A 23,799-nucleotide genomic window follows, 5' to 3' on the forward strand; every position below is an offset into this window, starting at 1 on the left:
ATACCTAAATCTTCGGTAAGAGCTTTGAATTCCATTTTCAGTCGCTTCCTTTGGGGTGGAAGTGGATCTTCGGACCGTATTGCTTGGGTCAAATGGGCAGATATGTGTAAAGACAAAAAAGATGGAGGGCTTGGTTTTAAAAATCTTGAATGGTTCAATCTTGCTTTGGTGATGAAGTGGGTCTGGAGATTTCTGTATGACGAAGAGGCACTGTGGGCAAGAGTTATTAGATCGATCTATGGGGATGTGAAGTGGGGGGAATATGGGAACGGTGTTGCGATCAGGAGGTCGGGCGGAGGATGGTGGAACAAACTGCTACAAATTGCTTCGGGGGAGGGAGGAGGCTGGTTTAACAGCAATGTGAGGAGAAAGATTGGGGATGGGGATGGTACTAAATTCTGGTTTCATACCTGGATGGGAGAAGAGGCTCTGTCGAAAGCTTTTCCCAGATTATTCAATCTTAGCAGTAATAAGGAGGCCACGATTTTGGACATGGGAAGGTGAAATGATGGGATTTGGGAGTGGGACCTTAAATGGAGGAGGGAGCTCTTTGATAGGGAGTGTGATGCAGTTCAATCCCTCTTAACTCGTATCCATGGTTTCTCTCCTAATGCAGGTTACAAGGATAGATGGGAATGGAGTGGGCACAAGAACGGAGCGTACACAACAAATTCGGCCTATGGTGTTATTAAGGCACTAAAAGAAGAGAGAATGACGGTGAACGTTGGCACGAAGGACGCCGGAAAAATCTGGAAGACTCCGGCCCCACAAAAGGCTCGTATGACAGCTTGGAGGGCTCTTCGCAATAGACTCCCGACGTGTGACAACCTGATTAAAAGAAATGTCGAGGTGGGTGACGTGGAAAGATGTTGTAATGCATGCTTCCATCATGTCGAAACAGCGAATCATCTGTTTCTTCATTGTCCGAAGTCTGCTGCGGTGTGGAATAATATTCAGAACTGGATCGGTCTTCTCTCAGCTCGACCACAAAGCCTGGTGGATCATTTCATCTCCTTCTCTCATCTGGGAATGGGTAAGAAAAGTTGCAGTTTTCTGATGGCACTTTGGAGTTGTACTATCTGGGTTATTTGGAGGCGTAGAAATGAGAGCAGGTTCGACGGAAAGAATTGGGAGATTAACAAAATCTCGATGGAAATCAAAGCAAGAATGTGGAGCTGGAATTCTATTTTCGAAATGATTGCTTGGGAGGATTCTTTTCAAGCTTGGTGTAATTTTGATTTTTCAAGTCTGCTGTGTAACTGATTTTCTGGTGAGGCACGTCTAGTGCCAAGCCTCTGTCTTAATTTATTTCTCCTTTTCTGATAAAAAAAAAAGTAATCAGCCGTAAATTCTGGAAAAAAAAGTTCCTTTATGCGTTGTATATTTGACTCTTAAGTTGATATCCAAAAGAAGAAATTAAATTTGGATTGTTATTAGTATGTTTAATGAAAATACAACCAGTTTTTACCAACTTTATTGTCAATCAGTTTGTCAAAGTTGTGAACTAAAGCAATAAATGCCCCAATTTATTGAAATTCAACAAGAAGAACAATGTTGTCGGGCGTGATGTGCGTGTCCCCGCGCCGCCTTTCTTTTGAGTAGTTTGTAAATTTATGTATTTATAAATTAGAGTGTAATTGGTGTATAAATATATGAATTTTATTTTTTTGGTATTTAATATTAATTTTAAATTTTAGTTATAAATACAATAATTTTACTCATTTTTTATATTTATAATTTTATATAACATGAATTTTAAAATATAGTTATAAATACATGAATTTTAAAATATAGTTATAAATACATGAACTTTAAATTTATTCAATTTTTGTCTCGTTTTTCATTTTTCCATAATTAAAATTGACTTGGAATGCCTGAATCTGGACGTGGACAATTTCTCGCCATAAAAATTAATCTCCATCGTTCAATTTTTAGCCCATCTTTTAAGAAAATAACATGAAGCTGAATATATATTACTCACTCCGTCCCATGAAGCAAGATCAAGTTTCCTTTTTGATCTGTCCCACGAAGCAAGACTAGTTTCTAAAAGTAACAAAAAATTTACTCTTTATTCACCTTTTCACTTTTTCACCTACCACACTTTTTTTTTATCAAAAAAAATTTTATAAACCGAAACCGTTGGTACCAGAAATACCTAAAGATTAATACAAGAGGAAATCGGAAAAGAGCTTGAGCACCATGCGGTAAAGCTCAAATTCAGTTCAATCATTTTAAAAATTTCATTCCAACTCCAAAGTCTTCCTTTGATTTCCTGGATCAACTTTTGAACCTCCTACCCCTTTCCATCGAACCTGCTTTCATTTCTTCGCTTCCAAAGTAGCCAAATAGTACACATCCAAACTTAACATACAAAATACCAATTTCTTAATTCTCGTGCCGAAAAGAACTTAGTCTTGCTTCATGGGACGGAGGGAGTTATCCCTCGATTTCTTAAAAGTTTATCTTAAGGATAACGACACGAATTTTAATAAAAGCTAATAAAAAGTTATTTGATAGTGGGATAATGTATAAACAATAGTGTGTAAAGTATTGTAATTATAAAATTGATGATCAAGCCATGTACAAAAATAAAAAGTAAGAAAATTGGGGCCTGGGGCAAACTTTTTGGAGACACCCAAAAAAAAATATGGGGCAAACTTTTTAGGCACGATGGGAGTAGTATTTAATATTTTTATATATTGGGTTTTTTTTGGTATTTTATTTAGTATTTTAGTTGTAGAATTATGTTAAACTTTCTTTGTACTATTTAATTATGGACGTATGAATAAAATGAATTTTGGTTTTTTTTTTCCAAAAAAAAAATGAATTTTGGTTTTGGTAATTGCTTACATATATAATATAACATCGAATTTGGTTAATGTTGGAAGTCTGGATTGAGTACGGAATGAAATTTATCTATAGATGATTCAGTTATATACATGTTGAATAGCACATTGTACTGATGCCCACGGGCCCAGAATCGGCACAGTTTCGGGCCTGAATCGTCGGTTCATGATTTACCGGGAATGTGAACCTTAATCGACTCTTGAAGAGATTGAGAAGGATGGGTTCCGAGGCAGGCTAAAAACAACCGGTTCAAGGACCGAACCGACAATTTTTCTAAATTTTTTTTAAAAAAAATTATGCGTTGTGTATATTTTTTCTTATTAAATTACATTATTTAATACATTATATGTAAAAAATGTCATTGAAAAATTATAAATGAAATAAAATTATAACACATTAACGCTCAAAATGTCATAATTATTTTAAAATAATTGATCTTAGATTGCATAATTGGTATTAATCATTAAATATAGCATATGCTCATGAGCTTATAAATCTTTGTCAGAGTAATAATAATTTGTGATAAAGTGATGCTATTTGGCCATAATATGGGTGGCCATAATAGCTTTAAATTCATTGTATTTAAATATTTTGTATAAGATAAAAATAGAATATTGCGCTAGTTTTATTATTTTGTACACAGTGTATTTTTTATAAAAAAATTGCAATCTTTTTTTCTACATTTTTCTTAAAATAAAAAATTATAAAAAAATAGCTATAATGTGTAAAAAAATTAAACAAACTAAAAGTATTAAATTGTTACATGTAAACGATTTGCATGGGACAAAGTAATCGCGAAACCTTGACCAATGTACCTGGCAGCTCGTATCCTATTTTTATTTTAAATATAAAATACATGAATTTTATTATTTTTTAACATATTATGACTGGCCAATAATATAGCCAAATAACTTTACCGTTTGTGATATGGTGGACTAAATATCAGTTATGTTCACGGAACATGCTCTTAAATTTTTTGTTATATGTCTTCTCGTGTTATTTAAACTTATGTTAAATAGCTTTAATTACTTCGAATTCTTGCAAACTTTATTTTCAGTGTTTATTAATTTCTCTTGAAAAGTTTGATTAAAGATACTAAAGTTAAACATGTGATCAGGTGTACATGAAATGAACCTAGAAACTCTATTAGGATGAAGACGATTGAGGAAAATAAAACATTTTGATTTAAGTATTTATATTCAACACGACTAGAAAACCTAATTCAATAGACTATAGTGAATGCTCCCAAAAAAGTGTGTACATGAATGACTTCATTGCTATATGAGAGTACTAATAATAGCAAAACGTACTACTTTTTGTTTTCATTTTGATAATACTATTTCTTCTTTTATACTTGATAAACATTGCAATTAATTGAAGAGACATTATCGGAATATCTTCAACATTGTTGACTTTTGCTTATTCTAATTCACATTTGCTAAACTACAATATACGAGTTTTTATGAATTTGTATTTAGTAGTACTCGAAAAAAGACCCTAGAATATCTTTCACCATATATGTATTTTTAAGAAACTACAAAAAATTATTAATAATGTTGATGTCCATTATGTATAATCATTGGAACCTTATAGTGATCGTGCTCAATTTTCTACAAAAAACAAAATAAATCAATGTCATTCATTTGCGTTGCGGGAAAGCAATTCCTCCTTTCCTTTTTCCAGCCATACAAAAGGCATCTTACGTGATAAAAAGGAAGAGATCAACTCCAACTTAAATATTATATAATTTATCTTATATATGGCAAAATTTTTGTCTTACCCAAGATTTAAAAATTCAAGGAGTATCAGTCATAAAATTTAAATATTTTATATTTTAGATTCATTCTCATGTTTCATCGTATTTAACCATTTTCACTGAATCCTTTGAAATGAATGATATATTGTATGCTACTACTGCGAGAACTTGTGACGAGCATTTTTTTTTTTTTTTTTTGATCGGGCAAAGTCATGTTAGATGTTAGTAATTAGTTCTCCCATCCACTCCAAGAACCACCTTATCTCTCCCATTCACCAAATCCACCTTATATCTCCAATCTCCAATTCGCTCCCAAGAGGGATCGAACCCGGGTCACTTCACTTAAGTGAGGACCTGGTGGCCAGTGACGAGCATAATTGATGCGTTGTTAACATCAATATATTATTTTTCATTTTTTTTACCTTATAAATTATACTCTCCCGTTCATGAAACATCCTCCTAAGGGAGTGAACACAAGTTTAAGAAGTGTATAAATGGTCCTACAAATATATGAAAATTAGAAAGAAAAAAAAATGATGATAGTTGATAGGGTTATTTTCTCAAAGTATATATGAGTTAATAGTGGCAATATGTGGTAATTGTAATTAAGAGTGATAGTTAGTGGGATTATTTTTAAAAATGGTAAGAAGGTGTTTCGTGGACGGAGTGTTTAATTAGAATTATCAATTTCTTTTCAAAGATACATTAAATTTAAAATATTTCATATATATTGTATGTATGTAATGGAGTATTATATTAATTAAAATTAAATATTCTAGTGAGACCAGTGAAATCTGCTATTCACGAGTTTATATTCTATATAATAAATTTATAATTCTATTTGTATTCAAAATTATAAATCCGGTCTCAAGCAAGAATTTAAGCGACGTTTATTTTTTTGGATTAAATTTAATAAATAAAAACAGTAATATTAATTATTTATTTATTTATTGTGATGCATGTATTCCAACTTGTATGCACGTGTCTCTCGCAAAATGAGAGTTTTATTGAATTAAATTCCACTAATTCTTCCTCCACGAATAAACAAGTGGAAGATATTTTTCCTCATATATATATATATATATATATAAAAGGTGAGTGGAAGTGGAAGATAGTGATAACTTAATATGCATGAGAATTGAGTGTACTATGCAGTATCGAGGAACACGATAAAAGTTGGATTGATTACAATTATGTGTAAATATTAATTACACAATAATATTCAATTCTTTTATTACATAACATAATTTGGGTTTGTTCAAGAATTATTATTTATTAACATGCCCCGCATATACTTCATTTTTTGGGTTTCGTTTGATACAATTCTTTGGCTGCTCTTTACTCATGAGTAGGCTTCTCAGCTTGGGTTTGGGTATTTCTTTCAGTCTTTTCGTCGATCAGTTTGTGGGCAACTTCGCATTTTAGATGCTATGGGCTCTGGGGTTTAAGGAACGTTTTGTTTTGTACATGGCTCATGTGATTTGGTGTTTAGGGTTTAGAGTGGCTTGCTTGGAGTTTTTTCAAATTTCTGATGCGTTAGAATTTGATTTCAAGGAGGTTTGACACTTTTGGTAGTTGTTATCGTTCTTGACGGATATCCCTTGTTTCAATCCATGAAAATAAAGAGATTAGTTGCATTAATTTATTTCATTTATGTTTTGTATATTTATTTTATTTAAGTCTAGCTAAGCATTTTAACTTCATTTGGGCAAGATAATTTGAGCATGGATGATTAAAACTCGTGAGGTCTAATTGATCTAAATAATTGCATGAATATATATATATATATAGGAAGATGTTCTAATAAAAACCTCTGTTAAAATGAGAACTAGAAACCTAATCTTGACCTTTTAAATATTAGATCTAGTGGTTAGGATTTAGTCAACAAAAGAAACTATGCATCTATTATATTTTACTATGCAATTAAAAAATATGCAATTTATGCAATTGAAACCAACAATGCAAAATACTCAAGCAAATCGAAATTGTGCATCTATGCAATTGAAACTGTGCATCTATGCAATCGAAATTGTGCATCTGTAGTTTAATCTCAGCCCTCTATTTTATTTAAATCAATGGTTTTAAATTGGTTCCTAGTTTTCATCTTAAGAGAGGTTTTTATATTAACCCTACCATATATATATATATATAGGGTGTGGTTCTAGAGAGAACTACATTATTTGTGAGAACGGGAGAACCATCAAATCTAATGCATTCACTGTAAAAATTAATGCATTCGCTGTTAAAATTAATGCACTCAAAAAAATAAAAAAAATTGCTCCCTTCAGGATTCGAACCCAGGATCTGCATTCATCCAACAAGATGATGTATCCACCGTAGATCTTGATGATCGAATGGCTGAAAATGGTTCTCCGTTCTTTTTTTATTTATGGTTCTTTCCTGAACCTCTCCCTATATATATATATATATATATATATATATATATATATATATATATATATATATATTCTTGATACACTAGGTTTGATTAAAACGGTCTAGGCAACTTGATTAATTCATTGATCACTAATTGGTTAAGGGGTTCTGACCGTAAATAAACTTTGGCCATAAGGCGAAGGGAATTTCGATTTCCGAAGAATACAACTGGTGTTGGACGCAGTTGGTGGCTTTGACCATACGTGTAATCGAATTGGGTCTTTCTGTTTTTTAGTATTTTCTAGGCTCAACTCCTTCGAGCAAGAAGCCAACATGGGAGGGGCTTATGGGTAGAATAGTAAAATTCATTTACTGATAATTTTTGGGTTTATACACTAAAATGAAAGATTGGGTTGGGGGCTTTATCGTGCATGACGCGTGACAATACGAGTGTTATTGCTTTTGACCTATTGATTCAAGTCGAAGTCATCTTTTTTTGTCTTTTGATCATCGCATTTTTGTTTCAGTTCAATTTTCTTTATTGTTTTGCCCTCAAGAGTAGTAATAGCAGATAGCATAATTCGACCATTTTATAGTCATGATACCGCGATCAACAAAATTACAATCAATTCTCTGTGAATTCCACCCTAAACTTATCATTGTGGAAATAGGACAATTTTATTTGCGTGAAGTTAAACGACAGTTTCATAAAACCCCTTAAGTATAAAATTATACCATATCTTAGAGAAAATGTATTGTTCAAAATTTTATATAGCGTGCTCGAACATTTTATTACATCAAAACAAATAAAATATAAAATAATAAATCAAACTTATTCATTCTTTATATCTAAAAGCAAATACATTTGTAAGGCATATAGGATCGTACATTCTACTAAAGTATAGTATATTTTATTACTACGATAACACTTTGAATAAATATTTTGAATACACGTTGAAAAGATGTTATAATTCAAAATAAAGAAGGTTAGATACCGGCGGCGGCGGCTACAAGCGTATTCATTCACTTCCGTATTACTGTTACTATCATTAATCATATTATATTTTCATGGTGTTAATCAAATCCGGATAAAAATCAATTAGAGGTAATTGTAAAGATAATACAAAAAATTTGATGGACTAATAATACTAATTAAATTTGAAATAAAATAGGGAATCAATATATAAATTTGACGGAGTCGCCCAATTTCTTTAATAATATTCTCCCTTTAATAAATGATTTTTTAAAACCACGAAATATAAGTTTAAACACATAGCTAAAGAAAATATCAAAATCGACTGGCTATCCAGGACCTTCCAGACCAAAAAAATAAATTATTTTATCATTGTCGTCTATCCATTATTCCCCACATTAAATGTCCATAAATGGTAGTACTTTTTTTTTTTTTTTTTGAGGGCATGTAATTTGGAGCTCTGGTAATATATTTACAAATGTGATTTTATTTTTGTCTTTTTTACCAAAATGATTGGTACTTTCTTCATTTCAATTTTTAGTATCAATCTTTTCTATTTTGATCGTCCCACGTTTAGATGTTTAATTTATATTTTAGTAAAAATAAGCGAGACTCTTTCTTCACTTTAATTATTTTAGCATTCACATAAAAGGTGAGACTTTTATTCTTCTCACAATACACTCAATCATTTTATTAAAACTCATGTCACTCTCAAATGAATACTAAAAATTGAGACGGGGAGTACAAGTTTTTAGGTGAATTAATAATTAAGTTCAAAAATGAATTGAATGAATATATCACCTATTCTATATGAGACATTACAACAATTTTAACACCCTATAGTCTAAGGCTAAATTGATTATATATATAATGATATATAAATTCTACCAAACTAAGCTACGAGATATTAGCAAGATATTCCGTTCTATAAAGGACAATACACAAATTCAAATATTTTAATGATGGGATAACCTAATTAATGGGATGGATAATCTCATAAGTAATAACTAGAAGATTATAGGTTCCTTTCCACTCATATTTTCTAATCTATGAATGGGAAGAAAAAAACAAAAATAAAAGGAAAAAGGAAATCTCAAGCAGGTCATGGCCTAGTCAAGATTAGCTGGCTTAAAAAGAATTCCAAGTCTAAATCCCACGTCATCATGACTCATGTCTCATGCCACTCCACATCCACATATACATACAAAACATATTGCTCTATGTATTTTCCATATAATTTTTTTTCATTTCTTTAAAATATTTCCAGGGCCCACATAACTTCATCAAAAACTCAGCTCTATATATCCCAGCGATTGCCTCCATTTTCTCTCTTCAAACAAATATTTACTCCACCAAAAAAAAGTAAAAAAAAAAAATATAGAAACTCATAAATCCTGCAGCAAATGGGCGAGGTAATTAATCTTTGATCTTCCCCTTATCACAATCCATCCCTTTTGGCTTTGTAATCATTGTGGTGAGTGCGTGTGTGTTTTCAGAAAGTTGAGAAAAAGAATGAAGTAGAGAAGAACGCGGCGGCGGAGGGCGCCGTCGAGAAGGCGGCGGAGGGAGGCGGCGGAGAGAAAAAAGTGGCTCCCATGGCGGTGGTGTTGAAGATGGATTTACATTGCCAAGGCTGCGCCAAGAAAGTCAGACGCTCCGTTAGAAATTTGGAAGGTAATTATTCATAATTGATTTTTTTTTTTTTTATAGTTTTAGATTTGATTTTTAGTAGTATTAGTTTTAGTTTACTAGTTTAGTTAGTGGAATAAAAATTAGGTTGCATAATTTTAATTTTTTTTAAATAAATAGTAGTACAATAATAGTGTGGTTGGTGATGAATATTTAGTTAGCTTTTACCAACTATAGGCCACACGAATGCTTGTAAATCATATTTTCTAACAAATTCTTAGAAATATTTTATTTTATAAAGAACAAACAATATGTCCATGACGAGATTCGTTCATGTATGTAGTTAGTAGTATCGATTGTAAAAAATTAAGATAAGATATTAAAATAGGTTAGAAACCAAATACTTATTTTATAGAAAAATATTAGTATGTCAAACATGGGTGAAACCGGCCTTTCTTGATTCGGTCGCAACCAGCTTAGCACTTTTCGGAGTTATCAAGGAACTATACATTTAGCGTTGGTTTCAATCAACTCAAATTTATCTTAGTAAATGAAATTCACCCCATATTTTGGGGTTTAGCTAAAGTTACCATAGCAGCAGACATGATAATGCGCAAGGCACAATCATGACCCCTCATCTGTAGGGACGTGAAAAATAATAGAGGTGTGGTCCAATTTGTGAAGGTGTGGAGACGGTGAAGGCCGACTGTGACGCCAAGAAATTGACTGTGACGGGAAATGTGGACCCCGCATGGCTCCGGGAAAAAGTTGAAATCAAGACCAAGAAGAAGGTGGAGCTCATCTCTCCTCAGCCCAAGAACGACGCCGGAAGTGGTGGCGCCGCCGCCGCAACTGATGACAAGAAGGCTGAGGAGAAGAAGGGAGAGGAGGACAAGCCAAAAAAGGTCAATTTTATACTCTGAAATTTAATTTTTCTACTATAGTATGCAAAATTATAAACTGATACTAATGGTATTAAATTTTTTTTTCACAATTTAATCTTATCATTCGATTTTCGACTGCTGATGTTTCTAATGAGCACTCTCAGAACGACTGCATACCTAACATATAAGTATTAATTAGTGATTTTTGAATATGTTCAAATAAAATTGTTAAAAAAATGTATTCAAACATCAAAGTGATATTTTCTCGTTAATTAAAATATAATTAGTTTATTTATTTATATATATTGATGGTTGTTATTTAATTTCAGACTGCTGTTAGCACTGTGACAATGAAAACCAAACTACACTGTGACGGATGCGCGCATAAAATAAAGCGGATTATAATTAAGAATTTTGATGGTGAGTTTTGTGGCCCCCTTCACTCTTATCTAATTACATTATTTTATTTTGTACTACTAAATTCGCACTTATTTTACATCATAGAATTGTGATAATTTTTATAAAATACTAACACTCAGCTCCTATATTGTCACATTTTATCATGGCAGATGCCTCTCAAATTTTTACTCTACTCAAATAAAATAAAAAATATATTATTTTGCTCTTCGTGTACTATTATATGTTTCATGATCTAACGTGGGGAATTATTTCATGATCATAGGCGTTGACTCACTAACAACTGATCTGCAAAAGGATTTGATCATTGCAATTGGAACAATGAACGTCAATGATCTAGTTTCATATCTAAGAGAGAAGCTAAAAAGAGGAGTAGAAATTGTTCCTCCAAAAAAGGACAAGGATGCCGCCGCCGCTGTAGACAGCAAAGAGAAAGCTAGTGGCGGCGGAGAACAAGAAAAGAAAGACAAAGAAAGCGATGTTGTTGGAAAAGGTGGTGGTAAGCAAAAACAGGCTAGTGGCGACGCAAAAGAAGCCGAAGCAAAACCGGCGGCTGCCGGCGCCGGTGGAGAAACAAAGGTGGAGATGAGCAAGATGGAGCATCATAGTAGTTACAATCCTCAAACGCACTACGCCATGCCTATGGTGATGCACAACCAAAGTTATGGGCATCAAGAATATGGCATGCACCATCATCAAAGTCATACGAATATGGGGTACTACGAGGCCGGGCCTCCTATGCCGCCACCCACGTACTTGAACACGAACACGAATGATGACATGTTCAGTGATGAAAATCCTAACGGGTGTTCCGTGATGTAAACGTATAAAATATTATGATCGATATTTAGAGTTGCAATTTTAAATTGTATATATGGAAGAGAGAGTGCAATATATAGTGCATGTAACATAGAGTATAAAATTTTTATTCGGGAATATATTGAATAAATTTTACTACGTATGTAGTAGTTGCATGCGCTACATTAGGTTGTTGCTCTATGGCCTTTAATTTCTTCCATTCCCATGTCAAAATAGATATGCATATATGTAGTGTTAGGTTCATTCATTATTGATGAGTGTTGTTCTAGTAGTTGGAATAAAATTGATTTGTTGGATCCATTATCATGCGTGTAGTATTATTTTATTACAGATAATAAAGACCAATTTAATATCAGCCGATATTTTGGAACAAAAGAATTAATGAATTAAGAGACAATAGTTGCTTACGTGCTAGTATTTGAATTTAGCCCATGTGTTTTTAAAAGTGAGAAAGAGATTCAATTAATTGAATTTATTATTTATTGTTTGGTTTAAGTGATGAATTAATCATTACTCTTACTTGAGGGTAATCTAATTATCCAATTTATTACCCCTCAAAATTGAGGGAAAACAGAAGAAATGGAATCTCTTACTCATGATTCATTTCCATTGTTTAACTAAACAATCAATAAAAATAATAGTTATTGTTACTATTCCATTCTTTTATTTGATTCCATCTCCTTTTCATTCCTCTATTTGAACCAAACGAGTACTTAGTATGTATCAGAATTGTATTTTAGCTTCTTTTTTTTTATCAAAAAATTTTATTAGATAAAGGTATCAGAGGTACCAAGTTGAATCATCCTTACAGAACACGAGTGATCAACTCGTTTGAACACCATGATGCTAAATCCATCTCCTTATCTACTATCCCAAAGATCTTATTCCAACACCACATTCTAACTTTGATCTCCATAACAATGCTTTTGATTTCCCAGTCTTATCCTTCGAATCTTCTCTCGTTCATTCTCTTCAACAGAATCTATGTGCAGTAGACCCAAATTGCCATAAGGAGATTTCTGATCTTCTTCTCTTTCCCGAAGCAAGTAGACATGCCATAGTGCCTTTCGACCGAATGTGGGCGAGCCATACTGATCCCCATCCACTTTTGAATCTCGTTCCACACCTCCTCGGTCTTCAAACACTGTAAGTAAATGTGATTTGTCGACTCGCGTTGATTACTGCACTCACTGCACATGATTTCCTCATCTCCTAAGGGGACATTCCTCTTCCTCAAGTTAACACATGCTGATCACCTGTTCTTTAGCTGTGTTAAGTCCTATCAACTGTGGAGCGGGATGGTCGCGTGGCTTGGCAAGCAAACGGCACTTCAGTGTAAGGTAAAAGATCATTTTAATGCCTTCATCAATCTCGGGTGTAAGAAAGAAAAACGATTTCTGCTTGGTGTGTGGTCTGGAGTGATTTGGAGCATTTCGAAGTTGAGAAACGAATGCAAATTCCAGCAAGGCGAGTGGAATTGTAATAAAGTTGAAGCGGAGCTTAAGTCGAGATTATGGAGCTGGATGACGATTTATAATATTCAGAAATCACCCGAAGATTTTAGGAGCTGGTTTGTAGCAGCAAATTCAGGAGAGTTTTGAGACTGACGGGTGCTTGAGCCATTCTTTATTTTCTGTTTTTTCTTTCTCTGTTGTATCTCCTCCCTCTGTTCTTCTTTGGTACTGCTGGTACCGTTTTTCTATGAAAGTTGAATACATTTTTCTGCTAAAAAAAAAAAACACATGCTGGAAGTCGGTTTCGCAGCATCCTCCAAGCTATCACGATTGCTTTCTGAGGGGCCGGAGATTTCCACATTGTTGCAAGCATCGATGGTCTGCCTTGGGTTCACATTCCGACTTGATTTCATTGCTTTGTACGCTGACTTTGTAGTGAACCTGCCGTCCGGGGATGCATTCTAAATCCAGCCGTCTATACAGAAGATCAAGTAAATTTACTAAGGAAACTTTGTACTATAATTTGAACCTAGAAGTTCAGGAGGCTGCGAGCTCAAACTGTAAAATTGAAACATCAAAAGATTCTCTCTTTCATTATGTCATTGGTAGAGGTTCCAGTACTGACAAGGTGTAGATTGTATTTTGTGTAAATATTGGATTGTATCTATTTAGATATTTGTTTTAATTTGTAGATTGTATTTTGTGTAAATATTGGATTGCTGTTTAGATATTTGTTTTAATTTATAAAGCGTTGGAAGCAATTTATACTCGTAAACTTTGAGTTGTGAATTCCAATCGACTTTGTCAATGAAGTCATTACAAATGTAATGGTGTATGCAATTTTGTAACTAGCAAAAATTATTAATTAATTAGGACATGATACTAGTATCTTTTAAACATACGTGCCGCCCAACCAAATTAATTAGCTTATCTATCTATTTATTAAGTGACGTACATTAATTATATTAGGAATAGTTAAAATCATGCTAATATTAAGAACAATAAATCTATGTACGTAGAAACAATGTGACTGGCCACAAATTAGTGAAATAAGAAAAAAATGATTTATTTAATATATTTCTTTAAATAAAATCTTAGTTTTTTGCATTATCTACATTGTAGTTATTTTTTGATAATTTCTTCTTTTTTTAATTTACAAAAAATACAAATAAATAAATTCAATGTGAATAATACCAAAAAAATTAAATATTTTTTTATTTGAACAAATAAATTAAATAATTTTTTTTCCTATTTAATTAATTTATGGTTAGCATTACTTAATCTAGAAATGACATGGCCCTCCATTTTATCGCATCTTTACCTTCTAGACAAAATCAAACGTCTTATTCATGCAATTGTTTTAATCATTATTATAAATGATATCTCAATTCTTTTTATGTAACGGCCGTCGCCTATTAGTCTATTACATTAATAGCTCCGAAAATTCTGTTTTCACCGTTTTGACTCCTCCCAACGTATGAAAAACCGAAAATAATTCTACACGTGTTTATTTGGTTGAATCCATTAATTCAAAATATTTAGCGGCAGATTCAGAAAAGAGAAAAAACAATTCTAATTCTAATTAGTTACACAAAAATTCGCACATAATTATTAAATTAAATTGATAATAAAATATATACCACATTTATATAGGTTGAATTAAAACATATTTTAAACTCTCAAAAGTATATATTATAAGAAATCTAAGTATGAAACATATAACCATATGACGAAAATATAGAAATACACTAAATAAGATTTTTTTTTTTTGAATAAAATGAATACAATATTACTATTGCGTCCAAATAATTATATGTACTTTTTGATAAAATGAGTAAAAGTGGAAATTTTAGAAAGAAATAACTAAAATATTTTTATTTAATCACTCTAATGTATTTATATATATGAAGAAGATCAAATGAGTCCAAGTAAAGAAAAGTAATTTTTTTACATGAGTAAAGAAAAATAAAATAAGAAATTAGTTCAAATAAATCGTTAACACAAATTTGAAAAAATGAATTATTCAAAAGGAATTTAATACTAACAAACTTCAATCTTTCAAATGATAACTATATTTATTATTTTCATATCACATATCAAATTAAAATTATTATCGTGATCTTTAATTTAATAGATATATTAAACTTTGGTCATCAGTGAATTTGTGTATTTTTTGAAATAAAGAAAGAAAAAGAAGAAATATATAATTAAGATAAAATGAAAATAAAAAAATAGTGACGTGATATTCTCTCTCCATGTTGCAAGGAATATGGTTACAATTTGGAGAATGTCATACCATCTAAATCAATTTGAAATTGATTTTCAATTGGAAACTCCATTTTTAATATAGTATAGATATGCAATAATAATGTTAAAGAGTGTTTTCACGTGGGGGCAAATTGGCAAATTAATTTATTGTTATTATTACTAAACAGAATCGATCACCTATCCACCGTGGGCAAGCATAATGTGCTCACCACTGATGTGGTAATTTTAATTTGGAAAGAGAATTAACATATCTTACTCTGATTAAAATTATCTTACTCTAATTAAGATTACCACATCAGCGGTGGGCACATTATACTTGTCCACGGTGGGTAGGTGATCGTTTCTATATTACTGAAATGTATTTTTCCAAAGTCTATAATTTATCATCTCAAGAAAATCATACGGCAATAGATTAAATTGATGTATCATAATCTATAATTATGTTGCTTTCTCTTGTTATGAAAATAAATATGTTAGGAAAATATGGCCTTTGAGAACGACTAATAGCTGCATTACATGAAACCCCTCACTTTCTCTATAAGATGGTGTAAAGTTCGGTGACTTTTCCATTATTATTAGGGCTTATTAGTCACCTTTTAATTAGATAAGTTTCGACAATATATAAAACTATTTGAATTTCATCTATCTAAATCATAAATATGTTAATTTGAGAAGGAAGCCAACAAGCTTTTTTAAATATATTACATTGGCGATCAAAGTTTGAAGTTAATCAAATTGATGAAAAGCAACTCTTTCCATGGATGATTTCACAATAATATTACCATAGCTTTTCATACAATTTAGGAGACAAAAATCAGCGGTTTAGTTTTTTATGTGTAATATCGTTTTTGAAAATTTTTGTTAGAAATTTTCTGTGTAATATTGTTTCACTGAAATGGAAACTTTTTTTTTTTTTTTGCAAGCATGAAAAACGCTAAGAAAAATTGCGTGTTTGGCTTTGTACCTATTTGCTTCAATAATTGATTCTAACAAATTGGCAGTTGCACTACTTAATTGATTACTACCGATGAAGACTTGTTATAAAAGTTGATTGAGACTTGTCGTTTTTCATTCACATTAATTATCGATCGATATATTCCACAATTGACGTAATAGGCTCTAGGAGAGGAATATTGAAAATTACGAGTTTGAATTTTAATGTTGCTTTTGTAATTAAACATAGACGATTTAATTAGGTTAAATATCTAACTATTTGGTCACGAATTTGGAAGCTAACTCGCAATATAGAAAACAAAAATGCGAGACAAAATTATTATGAATTTGGGTTTCCCACTATTGTACAAGTTTATAAGAACACGCGGCGATAAAAGTTGAAGACGCAACTATTGCAGTCCCAAAATATCTTCAAGTTGTACTTCTCAAAACATTTTTTTTTAATTTGTACATTATGAATCCTCCGACCATTTCTCTTTTCGAGCACTATCAATGTGTAATTCACCTTATTATTCCTTTTCATTTTGGTCTCTCTCATATTTCATAAATTAAGATCAACATCATATAAAAATTAAAAAGAAAAATAAGTAAAAGTTTAGTCATCAATTTTTTTAAGTGTATATGATGATTATGATCGTAGTTTGTCATTAATAAAAAAAAATATATTAATATGGATACATTACATGCAAGTGGTGTTCATGATAATTGCTCACAAATAGTATATAGTATAGAATTCTTACATTTTATCTGATTCTTTATCTCAGTCTCTCCCTATATATACATATATAATATATATATATATATATATAATATAATATAATATAAATTATAAATCATTTTCGGCCCATTAGATCGTGAAAATATTGGTAGATTTATGAGTTTTTTTTTTTGGGAGGGAATGGTAGATTTATGAGTTTACTGAATGAATATGTAATGTGCATGTGGAGAGCAAAAATTCCGTTGTTTTGAATTCATCATTTTTGTAATAGTTCATATATAATTTACTATATCATAAGGAGGATTTGTAGCTTAACACTATTCTAGATATATATGTGTTTAATGTAATTTTGTAAATATACATTTTTGTAAAGCGTCATTGAAGGAATTTTATTTTTCTCGAACAGAAGTGTTGGTTTTTTACATTTGAAATTGATATACGTGACCGGATTAAATACGTGTCCAAAAATCACCTCATTCAAATTTTTGGGATTGGTATTTGCTGAGTTCAAATGGGACAAATTAACAAGATGAGTGGAGTCCGACTTTGATTGCTTGCTTCTATACTCACGTACTTTTATTTCATTAATTATATAATAGTAATAACACTATTATGTGTTTGGCAAATATTATAAATTTATAAAAGATTAAATAAAATACTAGCTAGTAGTTCAAATATAATTAATGGAAGATTTGGAGTACTGCGGTATCTCTTAAGGGCCCTAAAACGTTTTATTAATTTTATCTTTCCACGTTTAAATTTAATCCATATTAATCATTAGTGGAGATGGAGCTAATTAAGAAAGGATTAAAAAACAATTAAAAGCATACAGCTGGACAAAAATAAAAAGTGCAAAACTACAAATTTAATTCCCATCGTGCCAAATTAATCCCAATTCTAATTACTTGCATTATTGGGTGCATGACTAAGAAACGCAAAATAGAACATAGTTACGAAGGTGTCAGCTAGCAATATCAATATATACGATTAGCATGCCTAAGTTCACATTTTTTAATTTTGTCTTATTATATTCTAAACTTTTATTTTATTTAATTATCGATTCACTCGGTATGTCAAATTTGATAAATTGGTCGTGACACGAATTGCAAGCATTTCAACATAACAAAACACGAGACATATATTTTTTTTAAAGGAAAAATATAAAAAGAAACTACCTTTTTTAACGAGATCGACAATCATTATTTTGTATGTGTACGTATATATACATGAGATATTAATTTCGAACTAAAAAAAATATTTTTGAAACTCGAGTTCTATGATATTTCTGTTACCAACCATAATGAACCAATTCACCTAAGGTCCAATAATTTAAGTTATATATGTGCACAAAATCATAGCCATTTTACCTTGATGCAACAATTTGAAAAGAACTCAGTGTCCCACTAATAAAAAATTCAGTTTTTTCATAATTGCTAATCATAGCTTAATTGAATTTTCAATTTTCAAATCAAGTTATCTTTGATTATCCGGATTTTTTTCGATGTTTGAGATATAATTGAATTTTGAGAATAGGTTAAATACATAGATGGATTTATAAAATTTTAGGATATCCCAAAATCTCTAATAATTTCTATTATTAGAGTTAATTTTGTTGCTTGAATCACATTTCATTAAAATTATAGGATTAGAGTACTAACAAAGATAAAATTACCCAATCATTAAAAGTAAATGTTCCTAAATATATTCGTTTAACTTTAATTTTATGATTAATAAGACAGATGAGATATAAATTAAACTAAAACGAGCTCAAATGACATAACTATCAAAGGCCTCGAGATATCTTTAATTTTCAAATCTAAACTAACAATAATGGAGTAATTTTTATCTATCTCTAAACCAACCATAAAAAATAAACGATAATCGTATAACATATATGCTACTAGCCTACTACTCGAAAAAATGTGCATTAATTAATCATTCGCATCTTGAATTAAGTATATCACGGATAGTATTTATATAAATGGTCAAAAATGAATCATCAAATAAGATGCACATTCAATGCATATATACCACCCAAGTTGACATATCGATCAATGATTCAATTGACTCAAGTATCTCAACGTTTTCAATGATTTTTTATTTTCCTTTTTATAGATCAACATTTTTAATGATTCGGAATTTAGTTTTAGTGGATCTTTTACTTTATCTGATGTGGGTTTCTTCTTTTCTTCTCCTTTTTATAAATGCACTGTACTAGTATATATAACGTATATTTTTAAATGACGTACTATAATATATAGTACTTTTTAGTAGATAATGATTAAAAATATTCAGAATTTTCTAGGAATAAAAAGATTTCCACTACCATATACTTCCTCCCCCATAAAAGTTTGATTTGATATATATATATATATATATATATATATATATAGGGTGCGGTTATAGTGAGAATTAATGCATCCGAAAAAAATAATTTTTTTGCTCCCTTCAGGATTCGAACCCAGCACCTGCATCCATCCACCAAGATGATGCATCCACCGTAGATCTTGATGATCGAATGGCTTAAAATGGTTCTCCGTTCTTATTTTATTAGTGGTTCTTATTTGAACCTCTCCCTATATATATATATATATATATATAGGCTAAAGTTCAATGAAGAAGGCCTAAATGTAAGAAAGAAGAAAGAAGTAATCTAATCCGTTGATCTTATCTAATCTAACGGACATGATTTATTCACGCCATGTTCAACGGATTTTTTCGTTGAACATATGGGGGGTCGAAACCCAGAACCCCCAAAAATATTGTATATATTCACGAATGTTCAACGAAAAAATCCGTTGAACATGGCGTGAATAAATCATGTCCGTTAGATTAGATAAGATCAACGGATGAGATTACTTCTCTCTTCTTTCTTACATTTAGGCCTTTTTCATTGAACCTAATATATATATATATATATATATATATATATATATATATATATATATATATATATATATATATATATATATATAGGGTGCGGTTATAGTGAGAACCACAATTATCGTGAGAACATAAGAACCAATAAAATTACTGCATTTGCTATACAAATTAATGCATCCGCTATTAAATTTAATGCATCCGAAAAAAATAATTTTTTTGCCCCCTTCAGGATTCGAACCCAGCACCTGCATCCATCCACCAAGATGATGCATCCACCGTAGATCTTGATGATCGAATGGCTTAAAATGGTTCTCCGTTCTTATTTTATTAGTGGTTCTTATTTGAACCTCTCCCTATATATATATATATATAATAACACGTGCCACACATATTATTTTTTTTTTATCAAAAAAAGATATTATTGAGGATTCATTGGTACCAGAGGTACCAAATCATTACACAAGTAAAGCAGAGATGTCGTTGGAGATCCAAAACTGAAAGTTAAGATCCCTATCGGTCATCTTAAAAGTCTTGTTCCAGCTCCACAACCACAACCTCGCTTTTATTTCTCCAATCACACTTTTGACATCCCAATTCTTACCATCAAATCTACTTTCATTTCGTCGTTTCCAGACAATCCAGTTGGTGCAAGCCCACAATGCCGATAGCAACTTTCGGTTACTCTTTCCCCGTCCCAGATTAACGAAGGAATCAAAATGTGCATCAATGTCGTGTGGTCGTGCAACACTCATTCCCAGCCAATTATGAATTTCGGTCTAAACCTGTCCGGTCTTCGGGTATGAAAGGAACACATGTTTTGTTGACTCCACTTGTTGGCAACACACGTTACACATCATTTCCTCCTCACCAAGTTGGATATTTCTCTTTCTCAAATTATCACAAGTTGGCAGCCTGTTTCTCAATATTCGCCATGCCGTAATTCTGACCTTCTGAGGAGCATAAATGTGCCAGACTTTTGCAATTCTTTCTTTGTTGGGAGTCATCACCGTTTCCTCCTTCTTCATATCTTTGATCAAAGTGTATGCTGACTTTGTTGTGAAGGATCCATCTCTAGTCGGTCGCCACTTCCATCCGTCATCCTTGCCTACAATTGGAACCACATCAAAAATAACCGCAACAAGATTGTTAACTGCCGAGACTTCCCTATCAAACAGCTCTTTTCTCCACTTCATCTCCCAAACCCACCCGCCATCCTCCCATTTCCCTAGATCACTAATGACATCTCCCTTGTTAGCACTAATTTGGAAAAGTCCAGGGAAAACAAACTTAAGAGATTTGGAACCCACCCACCTGTGCTCCCAAAACTTTGTAACCTTACCGTTCCCCTTTTTTTGCGTTCAATATCCACCCGTGCCACACATACTATTGATTATAGATAATGAGTAAACACGTAAAACAATAGTTGAATCGTAGTATTTGAAGATTTTTAGACACAAAATTATTCTTATCCGATTTCAAATGTTCTTAAAAAATAAAATAAGAATGTTATACGTATGGTCAAAATTTGAAAGAGCACATGCTCGTATAACATGCGTATAAAACTAATATAGTCCTTCAAATAAAATACATAACAAGAATATAATTAAAAAAAATCAAAATTTATAAAATACGATTAATTAATTTACAATAGTTATTGAGTGAATGGGTCCCGAATGTGATCTGTAGGAAAGAAATTAGGTAAAGTAATGAAAATATGAGAAATAAATAATGAGAAATTGATCATAAAGAAATGTGGAAATAGCATGAAAATGACATGGAATACAATATTGAGAGGGCATGATACATTAGGTTTTGAGGAGATAAATGCAAGAAATGGGCATGGCTTACGTCATCATCCCCACCCATAACACGGAGTGGCATCCACCGCTTCTGACTCAGCTCTGACTATGACCACCACATCATATGCATTCATGCATCTCATCTTTCTTCACCATACCATACTATATATATATATAGAGAGAGAGAGAGAGAGTGAGAAATGAGTTCAAATATAAATCATTATTTGAATTGCCAACATGATAATCATTTTCACTCATCTTAAAGATTTATATTGAATAATATTAGAAATAGATGAATGCAACACCTGAATTTAAATCCTCATAAAATAAATAAATACCTGAATTCGAATCCTCATAAAAGAACAAAAATTCTATGTACTCTGCGGCTTCTGGTACCCCATCCCTAATGGAGCTGAGCAGTTATGGGGCAAAAATTTCGGGCCGGGTTTGGAGCTAGGTTTAGACATTAAAACTCGGGTCAAGTTCGGGTTGGGTGTGGGGTGTACAGATCCCTACCTCAAACTTGCCCACTGAATTTTACACTTGTTAATTTTATGAATTTTATATTAAATTGATTGATTAATATGCCATGTTTGAAAAAATATTATATTTTGTTAAAAGAAAAAAAAATATAAAGGGTACCCATTGCCCACTGAATAATCCCCGCTCCCGTCCCGATTTAAACGGGTATGGAGTCGGGGTTCGGTGGTGAATTGCTAGAGCGGATATGGGTTTGGGAATGCAATACTCAGTCTCTACCTGTTTGGTTGCCATCCCTAATTCGAATTAGTTGAGTATATACCGTATTATATAAAAGATAAATCATTTTCATCTTTTAGACTATAAAAATCTACGATAAAATCATAATTTATTGAACGAAATTCATGGTTCAGGATTCAAATATGTGACAATTTTTTTAATGTATCATTTCTGACTGCGAATTCATAATGGACTTAATTTACACGATAATTTATATGAGAGCCATTTTTTAAAATATGAATGTGAGAATCATTTTCAGCCTTCAAACCATTCGGATCTATCATAAATGTAACACTCGAAATCGAATCCCATGAAGGACGTTTATTTTAATACAATTAATTTCTCCAATAATACTTTTATCAAAAAAAAAATCTCTAATAATATTTTAACTTTATTTAAAAACAATCACCCCGCCCGGTCAAAGAGCCGTGTGACACTACATTCTTTTTTAGGCTAACGCAAGTGAATTATTATTGATCTGATACAGAACCATAAAAAAAAAATCGAAGTACACAGATTATCAAGACCAATTTTTTTTTTTTGAAATTCCAAGAGATATCTAAATATAATCAATTATATAATCCGCATGCAGACGGTACCCCACCACACGCAGGCGAGAAACACCCTGCATGTGGGACCTCAACATCAAACAATACAATACCGCATGTAGGTGAAAATATACCACCACCTAAAATGAGAAAATATCACCGTATGTAGACGGGATTGAACCCAAAATCTCTCATAAAAAAAAGTTTTTGGCTGCCGTAGTTTTACCACTAGAACATTGGCCGAAAAGCAAATTTAATTAAACTATCGGCAATCACAACAATCCTTCTTAATAATGAGGTTCTTCCTCTGTATCTGAACAGCCAAGCGTAATCACACTCCATTTGATACATTGTGTAAATAATATTCTAGTCACTTAATTATAATAAATTTCAAAGACTAGCGAAGAAATATCTACAAAAATACTTACTGAAAATGGCATGTATCCAATATTTTATAGAATCTTTAATTTAGTTGTGGAATATAAATTATTCTTGGAATCCAAGTTATTGCACCGAGTACTATAATTTTGATTAATTTTATAATTAAAAAAAAAAAAACAACAACAACAATATCCAAAGGATGAGGGGTTAGGCAGACCCCCAACTTATAGCTAAAACATCAACCATTGTCCCATACAAGATGCTGCCCAAAAGTGACAATGCCCAACGAACGCAACAAGGAGACACAGAAAATAGACCGAACAAAAACATAAAA

The 23,799-nt window shown here is 31.7% G+C and overlaps 1 protein-coding gene across 1 annotated transcript; it reads left to right on the forward strand.

Moving 5' to 3' along the window:
- The first annotated feature begins 9,167 nt into the window (after positions 1-9,167).
- Positions 9,168-11,855, forward strand: LOC131020515 (heavy metal-associated isoprenylated plant protein 6-like). Its single transcript, XM_057949368.1, has 5 exons — positions 9,168-9,364; positions 9,449-9,626; positions 10,266-10,486; positions 10,795-10,885; positions 11,148-11,855. Exons 1-5 carry the CDS (start codon positions 9,356-9,358, stop codon positions 11,702-11,704), a joined length of 1,056 nt encoding a protein of 351 aa, XP_057805351.1. The 5' UTR covers positions 9,168-9,355; the 3' UTR covers positions 11,705-11,855.
- Positions 11,856-23,799: the final 11,944 nt, after the last annotated feature.

This window comes from Salvia miltiorrhiza, chromosome 4 (assembly GCF_028751815.1).
Source record: "Salvia miltiorrhiza cultivar Shanhuang (shh) chromosome 4, IMPLAD_Smil_shh, whole genome shotgun sequence".
NCBI lineage: Eukaryota > Viridiplantae > Streptophyta > Magnoliopsida > Lamiales > Lamiaceae > Salvia > Salvia miltiorrhiza.

Excerpts from the sequence above, each read along its gene's own strand:
- LOC131020515 (XM_057949368.1), top strand. Across the intron at positions 10,487-10,794 it reads AGGAGGACAAGCCAAAAAAG|ACTGCTGTTAGCACTGTGAC; the intron begins GTCAATTTTATA and ends ATTTAATTTCAG. Across the intron at positions 10,886-11,147 it reads TATAATTAAGAATTTTGATG|GCGTTGACTCACTAACAACT; the intron begins GTGAGTTTTGTG and ends TCATGATCATAG.